Source organism: Maniola hyperantus, chromosome 15 (genome assembly GCF_902806685.2).
Source record: "Maniola hyperantus chromosome 15, iAphHyp1.2, whole genome shotgun sequence".
NCBI lineage: Eukaryota > Metazoa > Arthropoda > Insecta > Lepidoptera > Nymphalidae > Maniola > Maniola hyperantus.
The window spans coordinates 4,440,680-4,461,542 of record NC_048550.1 but is presented as its reverse complement, the minus strand read 5'-3'; the positions used below and the strand labels follow the sequence as shown (position 1 = coordinate 4,461,542).

The following is a 20,863-nucleotide window of genomic DNA, read 5'->3' as shown; positions in this document are numbered from 1 at the left end:
TTCTATGGATTAAGGGTAATCAAAAAACAATAAGTATTTATTATAAAAACTATTTATTATTACTTATAGTACCGCGAATTCGATAATTTACTTTGAAAATAATAATTACAGCGTAGGTGTTCCACTATTTAAATTAGTCTCTAAAACTAGAGAATAGTCAGATATTCACGCGGGACGGCCGTGTCGGAGCCGCTCTTCGCGCGAGATGCGTCACACTCACAGCGCTGCAGCGGGCGGCCGGCGCGTGTCGAGGTCAAGTCGACCCACGCCAACCGCCGAACAACCTAACATTAACTAACTTAAGACTTTTCCCTTGATTCATCGCTCTCTTCCGAAGATTCCTTGCCCTTTTCCCCGCTTTCTCCGCTCTCTTCGGAGCTCTTGTTTTCCTTTTTATCTTTTTTGTTCATTGCGGGTTGGTCATTTAAAGTTGGCTCCACGGATTGAACTGCGGGTTTGCTCGGAGTAAACTCTGCAGGTTGGACGGGTGCTGCTACCTCTTTTATTTCTTCCTCTACAACTGGTTTAACAGCGGATTCGTTTGAAACTTCTGTTTTAGGTGATTCTGATTTCTTGTCACTTTCGATTTGAACTTCCTCAGGTTTTGCAGATTCGGGTTCAATTTTTTGTACTTCAGGTTTAACTTCATCTTTAATCGACTCCGCGATAGTCTTAGCTTCGATCTTTGGTGCCTCTGCTTCCTTGTTCTCTGCAGCAGCGTCGCGAACTACTCGTGTTTCAGAGTCACTGGCAGATTTTGCTGAAGCGGAGGCATCTGGAGCTTGAGCAACTTCAGCGGGTTTTTCTTCAGTCTTGGCCTCTGCAGGTTTGCTTTCCTCGGGTTGGATGGGCTTAACATCTAATTCAGGAGCAGGAGCATCATCCTTAATTTCCTCCGGGTCGGCACTCTTAGTGGCGATCACAGGGTTGATGGCTGCAGCATCTACAACGTCGTCGGCAACTGCTGCAGGAATTTTAACGGCACTTATGTCAATAGCTTCATCGTAAATAGCTGATTTTGCTGATGGCTGCTCATTGATGACCTCTGTAACTTTAGCCTGAGTTGCTTCAGATTTAATTTCTTCTATTACTGGCTTAGGTTCAGGTAGGTCACTCTTTGCCTCAGCTTTAGCTACAGCCGGTTCAGCTACTTCGGGCTTTGGAGGAGCCTCAGGGGCTACGGCCTTAATCTCAGGAATGACCTCCTTTTTCAATTCAGGAATAGTTTCAATTTTAGCCGCAGATTGTGTTTCCGGAACCGCATCCACAGGTGCTAATGCACTCTTTGCTGCTGCTTCTAGAGGTTTTTCCGCAGGTTTAGTCTCCGTTTCTAGTTCAGGCTTTTTTTCTTCTACGAGAGCAGTTTTCACTTCACTCGGAACCTTTGCTTCATCGACCTTAATTTCAGGAATAGATGGAAGTGCGACTGGTACTTCTTGCTTCTCCTCAGCGACCGGCATGGCTAGACTCACAGCCGCAAAGGCCATGCAAAGTAGTAAAACCTTCATCCTGAAAAGAAGAGAAATATATAATTAGCGGTTTGGAAAATAATTGCGAGCCAATTGTGTGGAATTCAAATAAATGCACGTCTGCAAGTCGTGAGGCGCGGTAAGGCCAATGTTACGCACCGCCGCTCGACTCCAACATTCACAGCAATTTTCCTATTAGCGTTCAATCATCTAAGGGCTGGATATGCTGGGGTCGAGACTCGAGTGACGCCGATCTAGTCGCGTTGAATTAAACTTAATATGTATAAGAAGGATGTAAACTATTTGTGAAAGTGGACTGTGATTATGAATATACTTTTGTAGGATTTCTGTTAGTTATTCAAGTAATAAAGTTTATATTGATGACTGAACAGATGCGTCGGTGTAATGGGAATATTTTTTATATTGATCGCGCCGTATAGATTACGAATAGATAGCGCAGTTACCGGTTATTTATTACCATAATCACGAGACAGGTTGTAACATCCGACGAGTTCTATTAATACCGTGACTAGTTAAGGGGATGACATTAACTCGATATCCCAGCCCAGGTCCTATTGGAATGTGGTATGGCGCCGGTCTACAAATAGAACGCGGCTACAAACAGGATAGTTATTTAAAACGAGCTTGTATTGTAGCAAGATGCAGTAACGAGATATCGACAAGTTAAATAATATCTTACGTCCGTCCAACGACATTACATTGTGAATTAATTACATGTTATTACTTTAACTATAAGACTTATGACTCATGGTTTTAAATATTATGATAATAATATCGACGTTATTGTGCAAGATTTGGCCATTTCAACTCTTTGTTTGTTTGAGATTTTAGAACCATTGATATAAAATTCTGGTTAGAACCTAAAGAAATTGGGATGAACTGTCTGGAAAAACAATGCCTTTTACTTATCTACGTGTTAAATAGAGAATTCTTGCAAGAACATCAGGAGATATATAGGATACCTACTTTTTATTCCGGAAAATTAAAGAGTTCTTACTGGTTTTTTCAAAAATACCTCCATACGGACGAAGTCGCGGTCATCAGCTATAGTAAGATATAAAAAACGCACGCATTTCTATGCTATTATAAGGTTCTATCCCTTTTTCTGCGATGATATGAACAGCAGACTGTCATGATGGACGCTTCCTAGTGCGTGCGGTTAGGCAGGATGCGAAATGCGCGTCAGTAATATGGATGATCCGGCGAGACGAGCACACATTATCTGAATTCTAATTGACTCATTGAATAGAATCCGTAAGTAGAATGCAGATGCTATCGGATGGATGATTCACTGTTTGTGGACAGGTTAACAACTTTTGACTTTTGTTATTTATTTGCTAGTTCATAGTGTTAAATTCTTGAGTTCTACTTCAGAAGAATTTTTCGAAATGGTTGTAGTGAACTGCCCATATTTCACTACCCATATTATAAATGCGAAAGTGTGTTTGTTTGTTGGTTTATTCAATCGCATCGCAGCGGAGCAACGGATTAACGTGATTTTTTGCATGGGTATAGTTAAAGACCTGGAGAGTGACATACTACTTTTTATCCCCGAAAATCAAAGAGTTCCCATGGGATTTTTAAACACCTAAATCCACGCGGACGAAGTTGCGGGCATCAGCTAGTATCTAATATGTTTGTTGGTACTTGGTATTGATTCGACCGCGACGTTTTTAAAATCTTGTGAAAGCCTATTTCTATATCTAGTTATAACGAATGGGTCTGATGAATCTGAATTACTTACGAAATTGCTTCGTGTAGATCAGTGATATGATACACTACAAGTCAATGGTGTAGATACTTCAAACTTGTACCTAACAATTCGATTTAGTTATATAAGCAACCACATTATTGGAATATAGGTACTAGGCCGAAGAAATATAGACGAACAAAGTCATGAATACCAATCTTGAAAGAATGTAAAAAAATGAACACACCGTAAGGCAAGATGGCAATGAAAATAAAAATGTGAACCGTTCATCAAGATGGCGAACTGGTTCCATAATGATGGGGTGAGGCGGCCATTGCCACTGAAATTACGTTTTATATATAATAAATATTTTTCTTATAAATAGTCTGTAACAGTTCATAACCGTTTTATGTAATAACCGACCTGTAGTTTTTAGGTTTCTATAAAATATTATATGGAATTATTACACGCTTTTCATGATCAAACCATCGCCGGCTCACTACAGAGCACGGGTCTCCTCTCAGAGTGAGAAGGGTTTTGGCCATAGACTACTACATTGGCCATGTGCGGATTGGTAGACTTCACACACCTTTGAGAACATTATAGAAAACTCTCAGGCATTCAGGTTTCTTCACTTCTTCTTTTCTTTATTCAGGTTTCTTCTTCAATAAAGAAATTTGAATTGAATTGAATTGAATTCACGATCTTCCTTTACCGTTAAATCGAGGGATATTTAATTACTTAAAACGCACATAACTCCAAAAAGTTAGACGTGCGTGCCCGGGATCGAACCCCCGACCTCCGAATAGAAGGCGGACGTCCTAACCACTTGGCTATCACAGCTTTTTTTGACACGCTTTTTGGCTCAGGAAAACTAATGAGGTCTCCGAGGCAAATACGCCGGTGTTTTTAAAAAGTTCGGAATAATTTCTAGAATATGATTTTGTTACCAACCAATGTTTGTGCTCGGGATGTTTGTGTTCGATTTTGTACTGGGCTAACACGTCACAGATGTTATTGGTATATTTTTACTTTTTTTTTGTATGTGAATTTATGGTAGGTATATTTTGCTGCAACTGTGCCTTTTAGCAATTAGTGAGACTGTTAGCCAACCACGAGATGATTGCAACTTTGGTATATTTTTTACTGAGGTTGTGGTATATTTTTGCTGCAACTGTGTATTTTAGCCAAGACGAGAGAGTGCTAGGCAACCATTAAAGCTATCAAACAGTGGTAGGCTTACTAGTAAGAACATTCGGAATCTTTTTGGAATATCCTAGAACTATGTAGATTTTCAAGGTACCAAAATATTGAATAGGTAATGAGTTAATGACTATATTAATTTTTACGTTATTATAATAATCATACATAATAGGTAATGACTATAACGTTGGTAATTCGTTCGTTGTAATTTGTTTATTGCATTTTCTATTGGTCTAAAACCATCTTCGCATTATTGCCTTTCTAAAGAAACCGGGTTCGGCCACATCGGCACAGATTAATATAATAGTAGTAACGGTTGGATAGTTTCAAAGTCTCAACGGACACACGTAGAAACATTTTTTGTGGTTTATATATAGAGATTTTGTCCTGTAACGGATAGCGGTTGATTTATGCGATTGTTTGTTAGTGCGTTCGTTATTTTCTGGAAGTATATCCCGACTCAGGGCAAGCGTTGTCGTCTTCCCACACTCTGCGTAATCTTCCAATTGAAGCCCAGCGCATGCCGCTTGTTGCGCCAATCAAAAAATGTGCCTGCCCGACGCGGGTCTGCGATTATTTGTATATAACAATAGTTTCAGTGTATTGTGGTCACACAAAAGTTTTTCTCTATTAGCGTTTATGTACAAGAGACACGCCTTGTTTTGGTATTGGATTATTAGCCTACTTAATAAATAAAGTAAGATCCCATGATCGTTAATATGTACCTACTACCTATAGCACGCGACAGGTCGAGATGGCAATCGGGGAGGGAACACCCGCACAGCCCCCGCGCTAACCCGGTACGGGCGAGCGCGGGTGATGTGCGGGTGTGCGGGGCGTCCCCCCACCTCATACCCCGATCGCTATCTCAATCTGTCGCGGACTATAGGACCCACAGAGTTCTAAGTCACGAAATTTACGAAATATTATTGTCATTACGTTGCAATTTTCAATTGAACTAACTTCAATAGACTTTCTACTTGATAACTGGGTTCAACTTGATTTTATAGGCCTTGTAAAATTTTGTCCCCAAGTGGAATTGCCACATAATGTTACGCTTTGTAAGTCTACCATTATTTACTTAATGCGAGTAGGTACCTTTTTAACTACCTAGTCCTAGTGTCAACTTTTGTACCGTAAACTTATTGTACAATTAAATCACAGTGATAATAATATAATTATGATATTCTATTATGATACTCTATTTCATCACTTGAGTCAAGTCCGAAGCTAAGATCTGTTTGTCACTGCGCATTCATACGACTCGTGTTCAGATTGGACTACTTAATATACTAAGCATATTATCACTGATGGAAATGCAGCCAAAATGTGCGCTGTAAGTTGTAACTTTATGTTTGACCGTATCCAAGCAAAGCAGTAATTTTACTGTTGATAATTGATATACATTCGACACAGCAAACTCGCACGAGTATTATGCATTCCATTTCTATGTAGTATTATTAGTAGTATTAGGTATAATCATCATCATCAACTCATAGCCGGCTCACTTCAGAGCACAGGTCTCCTCTAGTAGTGGGCTATGGCCTAAACCTCTCTCTTTCTGAGAGAAGACCGCAGTGCTCTATGGTGGACCGGTGATGGATTGAGATTCATTATCATCAACCCATCGCCGGCTCACTACTAAGCACTGACATCAGACTACCAGACTTAACACACCTTTGAGAACATTATAAATAAGTAAATATTATTTTATTTACGACCATAGCGCGAACACAAAACACAGTACAAAACATACACAAAAATAAAAATAAAAATGGAGATTTATTAGGCATGCAGGTTTCCTCACAATGCTTTCCTCACCGGATTGAGAAATGATGAAAATATGTGTGTGTGCAGTGTGAAATTTTTGTTGAAAGTCTAAAATATTTCAAACTCTCTTAGATTCTAGAAAATTGTAAGTAATCAGTGCCCTTATTTTAAATGCGAAAGTGTGTTTGTTTGTTGGTTTGTTGGTTTGTCCTTCAATCACGTCGCAACGGTGCAACGGATTGACGTGATTTTTACATGGGCATAGATAAAGACCTGGAGAGTGACATAGTCTACTTTTTATCCCGGAAAATCAAAGAGTTCTCACGGGATTTTTAAAAACCTAATTCCACGCGGACGAAGTCGCGGGCATCAGCTTGTTATATAATATTATGTATTCGGTAGTATTAGTTACAACTCTTTGTTTCAAGAAAATTGTATTATGTAATCGGTAGTTAGTAGGTAGTCATCAAAAAACAATTGTGTGGACATTAAAAATAATACCGATTCAAAATTCTTATGACTAAGTACCTAATGAATATTATCAAGTAAGTAATTCGGATTTACGTAGGAAAAACCGACATTTAGGTAGTACTTAGTACGAGGTACGAACAATACGAACAACACAATAAGTTGGTAATTACTTTAATTCGCTCATTATAAATCTTGTCAGATATCACGGACATAAATAATTGTGATTCGTGACCATTTAATGGTACCCACAATTAATTATGTAAAAACTACGTCGCGAATTTAAAAATAGTTTATTAAACACATACTCGTACATACATACATACATTTATTTAATTACGATGCTTATCTACAGAACATTTTACTAAATACGTATTATGAGACGATTTTGTAAATTAAACTCCATCCTGTAAATACGGGGTGTACCTAACCAGAACGTTACGTTACTGTTATACTACCTAAACACAACCCAATATTAATAACCATTAGACTCATTTTGTAGTTTTAGTGATTTAGTAATTTTCAAACACACAATGTATAGCGCGCAAAACTCGGGTCAATGACCCACCTGCGACGCGGCGTTACCAGTACTACATTATCAGTAATATCATCTGTCTTCGTTTTTGCTAGCGTTCTGGTTACATCCTGTATAATACCTATGTATTATCAACGTTATCATCATCATCACCTTGACCTATCGCCGGCCCACTACTGACCAGAGCATGTGTCTCCGCGAACGGTTTTTCACGGGTCTTCAACATTTTGTGGAAAAAGGTTCAGTGGTTGAGACGTGAAAAGGTGACAAACAGGCGGATAGACAGACACTTCATCTAGTACAGTACATACAAATCAATTGCCGCATGATGAAAGATCATCACTTTCGAACGGCTCGACTGATTTGCATAATTTTTTTCGTTGTGTTCGTAACTGTCAGGATAAGTTTTGTATGAATTTTTTTTTTTTTGGAAAATCTTCAGTCAAATAAAAATCAATTTCTATCACGAAGTAGACGATGGCCGCTAGTTTTTTAAATATTGGTATGGAAGTATGGATTAGATACGTTAAACATACCTATTAATTGAAATCTACGCAAGCACAGGCCTTGCAAATCAATGCGGTCGTTAAATAGGGAATTTATTAAAAGCAGTTTCAAAGCAAATAGTTATTTATCAACTGAAGCAAGAAACAGAAATAGATAATGATAAGTATAGAATTGTCTTTTTGTCGAATGAAATGACTTGATCGAACTTTTAAAACCAGTAGATAAAATGTTTTTACGCGATGGCCGATTCTATCAGAAATAACTAAGTTAACAAAAAAACTGAAAAAATAAAAATCTAATTAAATAGGGCAAACTGAAATTACTCAAGGTTTATGGAACTACGAGGAATTAACAGTTATTTAAACAAAAACACGATAAATAAATGGAGAGAGCTAAGCTTAAAGTTTCTCTACGACTATGTGATCCAGTCAGACATAAGAAGATCCGTAGGAGAACCAGAGTAACCGACATAGATCAGGGGATTACGAAGCTGAAGTGGCAATGGGCAGGATACTTAGTTCCAAAAACCGATAGACTTTGAGGATTGGCCCATGATGCTGGAATGACGACCTCGCAGTGGAAAGCGCAGAGTTCGAAGACCCTCCACTCTAACGTCATCGAGTCGTAGGGAGCCGGTGTGGTGGCTCGGGCGGCAAGACCGTGGCGTGTGGAAGTCCCTACAAGAGACCTATGTCTAGCAGTAGACGTCCCAAGTCCCAACATGATCCAACCATTGCCGGCCTTCTACTGAACACCTCACCTCTCAGAATGAAAAGGGTGTCCGGTGTAAGCCATAATTTGCCACGCCGCGCTGGCCCAGTGCGGATTGGTAGACTTCATACACCTTTGAGAACACTATGGAGAACTCTTAGGCGTGCAGGTTTCCTCACGATGTTTTCCTTCACCGTCGTGGTGTGACATCTATCGGTTGATAATGATCATGAAATTCAAATTACCCAAGGTTTATGGAACTAAGAAGGAATTAACAGTTATTTAAATAAACATACTATAAATAAACAGGTTCCTGCCTTGAATCCATATGCGACATTCTTTGGAAACACAAAGTTATTCATTCTCAATTTACATAGGAGTTTCGTATTGCATTATTATTCGGATATGTAGGAACGCTTGTGGTTGTAACTTACATTAAATTGGGTTCAGATGTCTTTAAAATTCACACGTTTGCGAGGTGCACGCGGAATACGAAAATTTCCACTTTTAAGGCGAGACCGTCTGGATCTGTGACCCAGACGAAACTTCACTTTTTTAACAGACCACGTTTTCACACAAAACCCGACTTGCCGGTCCAATTCTTCCTTTGTTTGACTGAACTACTTTCTATTTTTATAAATGGACAGCCGATAGTTAATATATTTTAACAATTTCCTATATAATCTGGGTTAAAATAAAAATGATTAAGTAAGTACCTACTTGTTATTCTCCTTCAAATGTTATTTTGGGAAATTGATTTATATTTGTATTTCTTTTAGCGCGATTTTATTTTTATTTAGAGAAAATAGAAAATGTACATCACATCATTATGCATAATTTTTTTATTTTTCCTTAAGCTATGCCTATACAAGCTTCCTGTTTACCTAATCTCGATAACTGAGCCGTATCTGTATTTAATTTATTTTTAATAAGAAAACCTAAACATTGGTTTAATATTTCAGCCTTTCTTTTTTAATCATCATTTAAAACCGACTGAACAGAATATAATATTTATGTGTAGGTACGGTATATCTTATCAGCGCGATCGTCTCAAGCCAATGACCTGTATTTTTGGAGTCAACTGGTACCTCGGAAAACTGGTAGGCTCGATTTTAGTATTATCTGTATTATACAGGCCCTATACAGCACGAGGTGCGTTGCCGGTTGTCGCATGTCGAAACCCGTTATTCGAATGATTGTGCAATGTCCGACCCACGGTTCATTGTCGACGCATTGGGACGCTGATCGATCCTATTATCTCGTTCGGAATAAATCAAATCGTCGAGGATGACGAGCGAAACTGCAACACGTAATTGTAATATGAAAGACCATCACTAGGCCGTCTATTGCATTATCATATTGAGCGGGTTAGCCGTGTAGAAAAACCCTTCTTAAACGTGAATCCATACTACCTAATATAAATGCGAAAGTGTGTCTGTTTCACTCTCTACCTATATCTCTCTGTATGTCTGTCTCTCTATGTGTCTGTCTACTAGCTTTTCACAACTCAGCGCAGCTTAACCAACGATTTTGTCGAAATTTCGTACAGTGATAGCTTGCATCCGTGGGACGAACACAGGCTATCTATCATGCCGAAAAATCAAAGAGTTCCCAAAGGATTTAAAAGAAACCTAAACGTGGACGAAGATACCGGCATCGCCTAGTTCAAAATAATGGTGACTATTACGGTCTTATCCAGGAACATGGTCCAGGATTTTCTGTGTAGACTGTAGATCTAGAGTCGCTATTACAACTGAATTCACAGGTGCTCGGACCTGACTCTGTAACTTTTGTCACGACTTCTAGCTGTGCCTGTCATTTTCTAGTATTTTAAAAGATCGATTTCTTTGCTGGTGAAATCATTTCCTTTTCATTTGCTCTGATATTTATGTACATTAGCCTCATTGTCATAAAAAATATTTAAGTCAATTCAATTGATAGAGTCATGAATTTGAATGAAAATGAATCATAGATCTGCAATACTTATATAATATGTATATATAGTTGTAGTTATACAGTTTGTACAAGTACAGAAATGCCAAATTGAAAATCTGAGTAGTTGTTTTAATAGTTTGAGAACAATGTCAGCGAAAGAACTTTATGCAAGCGTAACAGATGCACACACAAAGCTGAAATGCCAACAAATGTGCTCAATTCTGCCATCCCTCTTGCATAAGTGTTGAACTTTAGCATTTATTACGTTCCTTACCAGTTACAAACTTGTGTTACCAATATACTTAACGATAAGCAAGTAGGTATCAAAAGTTAATTGTCTTAGCAGAAGCCTTACTCTTGGCTGCTTTCAAGTTATAATGATATAACAAAAATTATGTAGGTAGCTTCTTGAGGCTTGCGTCATGAATATATAACTGGTATTTATTACAGTAACTGTAAATGGAGTCATGAAATGTTTTAAGAGAGGTTTCCCTAGCGCGAACCCCTAGTGCCTTTTATACAAACTTAGTTTGGTTTTCATTTGAATATTAACAAAACTCAATGGTAGACTTGCTTAAGATACTAATATTTGTGCCTGTGGTTTTATAGATTTTTGTGAAAATATCTAGTTTCAAGGTTACGCGGGCTTAAAGATTTGTATGCAAATCCTTGATTTGATTTGATTTGGTTCAAACAAGAGAAAAAAATTATTTAATTTGATTTGAAACAAGAAGTCTCCCATAATGGCTTCGTTAAAGATCTCTAAAAAGATCTATAAGCTTCACAGAAGATTGTGGCCGGGTTGATTGAGGAACTTTTCTAAAACCTCAGATCGGAATTCATTTTCTTGGACCGTTTTGAATTTAAACCGCATTCGTACATACGACCTTCATCGTAGCTTTTGATTAATATCGTAACAGGAACGCATTTAACTTTTTATAGTTTTAAAGCAAAAAATTTAAAGCGATCAGCGATTAGGCAGTAATTTAACGTGAAGGCTATTATGTCTACAAACTTCCAAGAAGTGACGTCCGAGATGATGAGTATATTCGTCAGGATATCGTCCTTAGCCATTATTTTAATCAACAAGCAGTTTAAAATCTTCGTAGGTAGCCATTTTATGTGGAAAAACACTACGATTAAAGCATTTAGTCTGTGTTTACATATAAGCATAAACTAATTTACCGTGTCAGACCATCATTTTTATAAAAATCGAAAGCAATTATTTTATTTCTTTAGTTCATTTATATCGAAACGTTTTTCTGACTATATACAGCATGTTACTCGTAAGTTTTACGGCGGTCTCTCCGTCGCTCGCTTCATACAAACGAAGTTTGGTTCTCATTTGATTATTAACCAATCAATGTCGATGTTATTTTGTAGACACGTTCTAGAAACAAATACTATGGTTTGCCAGATTTGCGTAAAAATAACAAATTTTCAAGTTTAACGGGTTTGAAGATTGGTATGTAAATTCTTGAGACCGTGTAACTTTGAAACTGAATATTTTTATGTAAATCTGGAAAACCATGAACATAATATAACATATATTAGTTCCTAGAACGTATCTACTCGTACATTTCATTGAGTTTGATTGGCTACGTTTGATTGGAGTGTACTACGAGTAAACGCCTTTTAACTCATTGAACTATATTATGTACTAACTATCTGTGATTTAACTCCCTCAAACTGTGGAACTAACTCCGTTTGGCGTCGTCGTTCCTACCAGATTTCAACATAGAGTTATTCAAAGAGTGGATCAACAAATTCCTGAAAAGCTGGCAACGCATTGGCGATTCCTCTAGTGCTGCAAATGTTCATGGGCGGCGGTAATCATTTATTAGCATCAGGTGACCCACTTGCTAGTTTTATATATTTTTTTTAAATCCTTACAAACGTGTTCGTAAGATTCATCTCTCAAATTCAGATCAGATTATTATTTGAGACTTCATTCGAATTTAGTTTTGTGTATCAGATTCGGATAAATATACGCAAGTTTAAATCCCCGACCGGATTCAAACCTGCGCATCGAAGTTCGTTTGTATTTATATGAATTCAACCTCGGTTGTCCGAAAATATTTCCATGCATTGAGTATTGTTGTGGGCATGACTAAATGTCCACGGCCCGTGAAAATCATTAGCATTATGTTCGCTAATTGATGCGGCAAGTTTCCTTGAATCGTGTTCTTTTGACTTTAACTCAGTCAGTCAGTCGCGGTGGGTGTCTTCTTTCAACTGTCATGTTTCCCTATTAGCAGAGATAATATATTTACTTGTTAATATATTATCTCTGCTATTAGCTACAAGCATGTACATTGTACAACAAGAACTGATGGCGAAAGTATTACCATCTTCTTAGCTTATTATATCCATATACCTAATATTAAAAAATTATTAAATGCGAAAGTGTGTCTGTCTGTCTACCTGCTTGTCATGACCCATCCATTTTACCGATTTCGACGTTTGGTTTGGTACAAAGTTAACTTGCATCTCGGGTAAGGACATAGGCTTTTGATTCCGGAAAATCAAAGAGATTCCACAGGATTTTTAAATCCATTAGTTTACTCGTAGAGCGGAGCGAGACCAATAATTAATCTATGGTTACTCATATCACAGCCATTTTAAATGACTCATTATTTTATTTATTCTTTGGGCTCACAGGCTGAAAATTCAAGTTGTTCAGCACCACATTGATAGAAGCTACTTTTTCAGATAGTTACCTACTATAAATATATTTTTTCAATAGCTAACTATACTTATCTAAATGTGGAAAAAGTTTAATCAAAAAATGCAATTTAGACTTAGGTGTTTTCCTTTATAAGACCGTCGTCATGCTATTGTGAAGTAGAAGTTTATGCTTTAAATTTTCCGCTCTGAATCGCCATAAAACATGAGATCCACGTTGACAGAATGACAATATTATGAATATACATGCCACGTGAGGAGGAAAACTGCGAAGTGTCTCAAATGCGTCATAATCTACTGACAGGGCATGTTGTTAAATACGATTTATGCACAGGTAGAAATTTCAGTTAGGTTTTGTGACACTCTTGTACTAAGTATTAGTAGGTACCTACTTCTTACTTCCATGGGAACACTAAAATATGTAATAAGATCATCATCATCATGATCAATTCATCGCCGGCCCAGTTTTGAGCACGGGTCTCCTCTCAGAATGAGAAGAGACCCGTCTGCTACGTTGCCCCAGAGCGGATTGGCAGACTTCACACACCTTTAAGAACATTATGGAAAAATTTCAGGCATCGTGCAGGTTTTTTCACGATGTTTTCCTTCACCGATAAAGCAAGTGGTATTTAGTTGTTTAAAACGCACTAACTCCGAATAGTTAGAGGTGCGTGCCCAGGACCGCACCCCGACGCAACGAGGAGGCATTTATAATAATAATTATAGGCGATACGTAGGCAGGACTTATCAACGAGTAACGACCACTAAGAACCGTACTATACAAACGCACATTACTGCTAAGATTAGATTTGTATCAGCATTCTGCTAATGCCTGACTCACAAATATTGTTATTGTATACCTGTTGGCTGTCGACGTCGCACGTGCTACGGAGATTAGATTGTTTTTGATTTTCTACAGTTTTGTTTTTGTAGCTACCATAACATAAGTACCGAATCACGACTTCATTAGAGTAAACGATGAACTTGAAAATTGAAATCTTGAGTCCATCTGCCAAATTGGCTCGTCACGAGATACTTGTACGCATGTACGGGAGAGACTGACTGGCATGGCAGATAGGTAATAACTCTGAAATAACACATTCTACTAAAGCCCGGTATACCTACTTTGTAGGAATAATAATAATGGTAGAGTCTCAGACTTAGAGCACAGACATAAAACACTAGTTGTTTTACATGAGACGGTTTAAAATTTTGAACATAATGCCTCAATTTTTATTGAAAATGCTGTTAACAGTTGCCCTAGTATATTCTGTATACCATACATATATACATACAACATATTTATGCCATACAGATACAAGCTGGTTCTATCCTATCTACTAACTGAATCGATGGTTCTACAAATAGAGTATTTTCTACTTTTGATCATATTTTGATAATAGGTGCCTACTACCTGCTTCATTTCTTTAAAACTTATAAGTGTTAAAGTTTGTAAAGTTGGATGTAGAGGGTAGGTAATCTCCGGAACTAATGATCTGATTATGAAAATTCTTTCACTGATCTACATTATCCCCGGGTGATATAGGATATAAATTATATTAAGCTGACCTTATATCAAATCGTCTAGGAAAAGCTAGGTGTTTTATATATTCTTAGGACATTTGGTCACATACAAATGTGATCGAAAAGCATAACAATTTTCTTATCCGCTTTTATCGTAAAAACTGTGCTTACTAACGATTTAGAGTTTCGGGTTTGACATTACCAACTTCTTACAAACTGTAGTAGGAATCGATTACAGAGAAAATAGGAGTACGTACCATACTGCCTACCTATTGTTTAATTTTCACCATGTTTTGTTTACGCTCGCTCATCAGCCAACAATGACGGCCTTCATTATTATATTCATCAGCTTTTTGTAGCTAATGAGTACGAAATTGTAATTAATGAACTAGGTATGACTTGAAAATGTTTTATTGTAAGTAATAAATAATCAGTGGTTTTGCTCAATTTTTTGCTAAGCGTTTTTAACTACAGAGTACAACTGTAGCGTGTAGTGACATGTAGGTACCTCGTATGTACAAAAAGGCACGGGCACCTAGCTACTCTAATAAAATATTAATTTTAATTCAATTATCAACTGTACAAGTATAGTACGCGACAGGTAGAGATGGCATGGTAGGCACATTTGAAATGCAAGATTGCGCAACTGAAAGTTTAAAAACAAAATGAAACTTTGAAAATAATGCAGATAATCAATTTTTAGGGTACAGTACCTCAAAAGGAAAAATGGAACCCTTATTGGATCACTTCGTTGTCTGCCTGTCTGTCTGTCTGCTAGCTTTTCACGGTCAGTTTGTTCAACCGATTTTAACGAAATTTGTTTGGTACAGAGATACAACCAAAAACCCTGAATTTGTGGTCACATCACAAAAATAAATTAAAATGTGTTCATGAACAGATAAGTATTTTCAATTTTCAAAGAAATAACTATACCAAGTGGGGTATCATAATTATGAAAGGATTTTATCTAAAACAGATTTTTATTAATTTTTATGCATAATAGTTTTGATTTATCGTACAAAATATGGAAAAAATACATGAGTACGGAACCCTCGTTGCGCAAGTCTGACTCGCACTTGGCCGGTTTTTTAGCTTGTTTGTACCGACTATAGTGCCCATTGAATTAATTAGTACCTATAGAAGGGCTATTTCAAACGAAAATATTCTATGAAGCCGTCAAAATTAATATGACATTGAACATCAAGTTGTAGGCAAAAACCGCAGTTCTACCAAAAAAAATTTGTTCGGATTGATGCGATCCGTAGTACGATAGTTCACTACACTAGCGGCACGCTATGATGGCCGGTTTGACACATTACAATAGTGATGTGGAATGTCAATTTATTCTCGAACAAAAAACAATTAAGTTTTGTTTTTGTACCTGATTAAATAGGTTTAATAAAACAAAAATGTATATGTTTATTTAATTTATTTGAACGAACTGAATATTTGAACGAAAATGAATATACATACTTTATATGCACACAAGAAACATATGAATACAAAAGATACCGAAAAAGGTGCCACAAAAGGCCATAATTAATCAGATTCGTCCATACTACTATTTTCACTGTCGTCACTGCTATCATCACATACATTAATAATTATATGTTCGTTTTCTATAATATTATCTATTTTCACATCTCTTTCATAATCTTCCCTTATTAATTTAACAGTTCTATTCACAACCTTTTCCCAGTCTCCTTTAGTCACATGTTCACAAGCTTCTTCTAATAATTTTAGCATTTTTTTTGTGGTAAATGGGGGTTCTGTATTGTGTCTTGCAGCATATCCCTTAATTTGAGCCCACACCAACTCAATCGCATTATACTCACAATGGTAAGGCGGTAACCGTATAACTCTGTGCCCATGTTCTAATGCTATTTCGTCAATGACGTATCGGATCTTGGTTGGTTTGTTTTCTTTTAAAAGACGTACTAATTCCGCTTTTAACATATTCATGTTTGCATCTACGCCATTTTTACGAAGCCATGCGACGATATCAGCTTTCTTTTGGGATTGGGCAGGTGGCTTGTCAATTTGCATCGAGTGGTATGGGGCGTTGTCCATAATTATAATAGATGGTTCAGGGAGGCTACACAACATTGAGGTAAACCATTCAGTAAACTTTTCTCCATTCATGTCTTCATGATAGTCTCCAGTGGTTTTTGACGCAAAAGCCATGAGAGAACCTTCGACAAACCCGTTGATGGTTCCGGCGTGACAAATTATAAGTCGCGATCCTTTTCCTACAGGAACTTTGGAAGTAGATGCTGCTGTGTCATCGTTCCAAGAACGGCCTACAGTATGGTTAGCATTAAGCCATGTTTCATCCAAGAACACAACATTTTGCCAATTTTTGATTTCTTTCACTTGCCGTAAAAAAGTATACCTTGCCATCGCTATATCAAATCTTTCCATCAATATTTTGCGTTTGTTACATTTTTTGTATCGAAATCCAATGGTCTTCAAAATCTTCGTTAAAGAACTTTCCCCACCGAAGAATAATCCAGCTTCCTTCAGTGAATGCACCAACTTTTTTCTTGTTGGATACTCCTTCTGTAAATAGTAGCCGTAAACATGTCTTCGGATAGCATCGGCATCAAAGCTATCGATGCCTACGACTGGTTTTGCTCGTTTTCTCTTTTTTGGTGTGTGAAGTTTATTTTCTTCTGTGCCAGTCTCGCCATATTTTTTTTTAGTTATCCGTCTAACAGTTCGTTGTCCAATATTAAGCGCATCAGCTACGCGTTCAACCACTGACGTTATAGGTAAAATTGGCCCTCCATTTTGAGCTTCACGATCGAAATAGTTACGAAGGCGTATTAGGAACTCACGTGTCTGACTATTTAGAACAGTTCTCTGCGTACGTTCGGTCATATCGACGAAATCCACAACAAAGGGCTTGAACAGAGTCCAAATTAACGAGCAAGGGTCAACAGTAATGCAGTATCAATATTTGAAATCCAAAGCCAGGTCAAAACTATATCACAATCGCATTGCACTGACAGTTTATACTTTTCGAAGCAACGTCAATTCGAAACTGCTTTGTTTTGCATTGAGCATTGACGCGAGTTTGCCGGAGGTAGTAGTTGTGCTAGCCAGCGATCCTATGTGACGATCGTATTAGATTCCATTTTTAAAAATTTATTGATATTTTTTTGCGATTTCAGAGGTTTGTCCACATAGTGAAAATTGTTCATATTCACAAGTACATTCACCCCTTAAATGGTGCAAACTGATTTTTCTACACTTGTATACATTTAAGAAATCAATTTAATAAATAAATTTTGAGTCCTAAACCTAAAACTACATTCGATAAAATTTATGAATCTCTGCACATCACTATCGTCAATAAAGTAATACAATTATTTCCTTCAAAGTCGTTATCAATTAATACGGAACTTCATGAGCGGACAAACGTCAAACCGGCCATCATAGCGTGCCGCTAGTTTAATTACGACAGTTAGTACTAAGTGCATGGAGGTCGTTGATTGTGCCAGTGCAGCGTTGACATGGCACATGCTTAGGTGTAGGTATTATTTCCATTCATCGGAAGATTATAATTATCTCTTTTCAAACAGCAAAATTGTTGGTCGTAATGATGTTAAGGTTCCACGAAGGAGAGGTTGGTATTTAAGATTTCAAGATATGCCCGCTCATTTGCAGGTGGCCCTGGCTAGTTATGCTTATAATAATAACTTAGGGCTGCACACAAATTATAGGACTCGGAGATCTTCGATGTTTTAGATATAAAGATTAACTATAGTATAGGTATCTATATGGCTGATCTTCTGCAACTGTGGCTCTAGTAAGTAGGTATCTAGTTAATTTTATCTAGTTTATCTAAGAGTAGGTATTTGTACATTTTGCAGATTAGCTAGCTAATTAGTAATTATGAAGAAAGCTGCTAAAAATTTACCTGAAATACTATCAGCTGTTTTTAATTTGGTCGTTCGATCTTTTACTATCTTATCTTGATTGAGAACCATGATGTAAGATCACCGTGTAAACAAACAAAAACTGATGAAGTGCGTATCAGACTCAGAACACGCGTTGAGGTAGGCTTCCGTAGCATTATCAACCCATCCCGACTCACTACTGAGCACGGGTCTCCTCTCAGAATGAGAAGTGCTTGGCCAATAGTCCACCACACCGCGCTGCCAATTGCGCATTGCCAGACATACGCCTTTAAGAACTTTATGGAGTAGTGGCATGTAGGTTTCCTCACCATTAAAACAAGTAATATTTTATTACCTACTTAAAACGCACATAACTCCGAAAAGTTCGCGTGCGGGATCGAACCCCCGAGTCACTGAATAGGCAATAACCACATTTTTGAAGAAGTGATACAATATTGTGTATATTTTGCATAGGAGCGCGACCTCGACCGTGCAAATTTTTTATAGAGCAAAGTAAGCAAATTAGTAACCTGCCGTTTCCGGATTTTTTATAGATATTTTGTCTTATTAAATCGGTAGATATTCGATGATCTATGCAAGGTGTGTTTACTATTCTAAATAATATTACGGTTTCATTTTGCAAGGTCAAAACGCTTAACCTGTTTATGATATTCAAAACAAATCGAAGTTATTTCATTGAATCCAGTAAGCGAGACCGAGCCCAGTGTTAAGAAATACCTAAGTATTTATTTCTTATCAATAGGTTTCTGTTATATCTCTAGCTGTTAGGTAGGTGCATTGTGTAATATTGTTAAGCGTTAGGTAAATAAATGTTAAGTTAAATATATGATGTTAAGTTACATGCAACTTCTTTTGAAATATATAAATTGTTTGTTGGATGGACGATTTAAATACTTATATTTCAAATATATTATAGATAAATCCTTATCAAAATTTAAAAAATCCCATCTATGAAATTTAATAATTTATTAAAGTCCCAAAAGTCCCAAATATATTTTGCACTTAGTAGATTGTGTATAAACATCTACTGTAACGCACAATTTAGCAAATAAATTATATATCTACTAATGATAATGTTGATAAAAAATGTAAAGAGAATGCTGTAAAAATAAATTTAAACAATATTGATTTTATATTGACCATTAAGTAAAAAAAAATGAATAAAATCTAAAAAGAGAAGAAAAGTTCAATTATATCTGTAACCAAAATACATGCGGTAAGATATAAATTACAAAACTATCCAAGAATTTTACCGGACATGAATACCGAAATGATTTAATTATTAATTATTTATAGCCAATAAAAGTATACCACTAATAATCTAAACCTAAACCTTGAGAGAAATCGTAGAACTGTAAATTATAGGTCTTCGTTGCGTAGGCGTTGTTTTATTTATGTCCTCTACGAACGAGTAAATCCAATTACGGGTAGAGAATTAGCGTCCATTGAAAACTGTTTCAGACATTTTTTTTCGACGTTTTTAATATAGGTATGTTCCTGTACAGGCAGTGTACGACTTATGTATTAAGTTATATGCAGCCTCGTAGGTACAATAAATATTATGATGAATCAGTCAGAGTATTGCAGTTTAGGATATAATTATTATTAGAAACGTGAGGAGTAATAAATCTCTTAGTATGTTTATAAAAATTAGAAAAAAGGTTAAATTTTATTAGATTTAAGAGTATTTAAGTTTTTCTAATTCACACAAACTTCGAAATGATTTCTTTACAGTGTATAGTATAATTTTTTACTTATTCGAAGTAGTTCTGAAATAGTTTTGTCTTTAGCAAGAAAAAATATAGCGCATTTTTGAAGTTCCTAACTTTTATAAACTTTTTATATAGGTATAAAGTAGGTTCCTGCTATTTTAATTTACTTAGATGTTTTTAGATTACTCTCTTAAAATAATTCCTTTATTAGATCTGATTATATTGTTAGTACTTAGTTTAGGTGTGATACTAATTAGGATAACTTAAAATCTAAACTTTTTAATTTTTCCACTTTTTAAAACTTACCTAATTTTTTCGGATTCCGTGTCAATAAAAGATGAACCGTTAGCCTTCAAATCACTGACACTAAATTAAAAATATATGTAATTATATATTTCTCTTATGTGCGTACGTTGGGACGGCCGGCAATCTATTGGTGGTTGTGTGACAATGCCCGTGTTTATATAGCTGAGTTTCTGGCGTTGCAAGCCCTCCGTACATCTTTTATATCTAAAGCTTTTAACGCATCTTCGTCACAACTTATGGTCATTTTATCTCCACCAACCCAATAATTTTTTCGAACTAATTGATATTTTTAATCAACTTCGCAAATATTGTAAGTAACTAATAATTTTGTTTCGAAATTATTAAATTTTCAGTTCTTATTGATTTTTCTAGATTAATCTACGCTTTTTTAACATATTCTCCTT

The 20,863-nt window shown here is 36.5% G+C and overlaps 2 protein-coding genes across 3 annotated transcripts in view; one reads left to right on the top strand and one right to left on the bottom strand.

Moving 5' to 3' along the window:
* LOC117989014 (serine/threonine-protein kinase S6KL-like) overlaps positions 1 to 20,863 on the top strand; it is a 76,940-nt gene that overhangs the window by 18,186 nt on the left and 37,891 nt on the right. The window lies entirely within an intron of this gene.
* On the bottom strand, positions 35 to 20,620 carry LOC117989015 (neurofilament heavy polypeptide-like). Of its 2 annotated transcripts, none has more exons than XM_034976319.2 (2): positions 20,460 to 20,620; positions 35 to 1,509 (listed from the first exon to the last, which is right to left on the bottom strand). In XM_034976319.2, exon 2 carries the CDS (start codon positions 1,506 to 1,508, stop codon positions 300 to 302), a length of 1,209 nt encoding a protein of 402 aa, XP_034832210.1. In that variant the 5' UTR covers position 1,509; positions 20,460 to 20,620; the 3' UTR covers positions 35 to 299. The 2 variants fall into 2 exon arrangements, with proteins under 2 accessions (XP_034832210.1, XP_069359329.1); XM_069503228.1 differs by lacking the exon at positions 20,460 to 20,620 and adding an exon at positions 13,855 to 13,879.

Coding starts and splice junctions, on each gene's coding strand:
- LOC117989015 (XM_034976319.2), bottom strand. CDS start 1,508: ATGAAGGTTTTACTACTTTGCATGGCCTTTGCGGCTGTGAGTCTAGCC.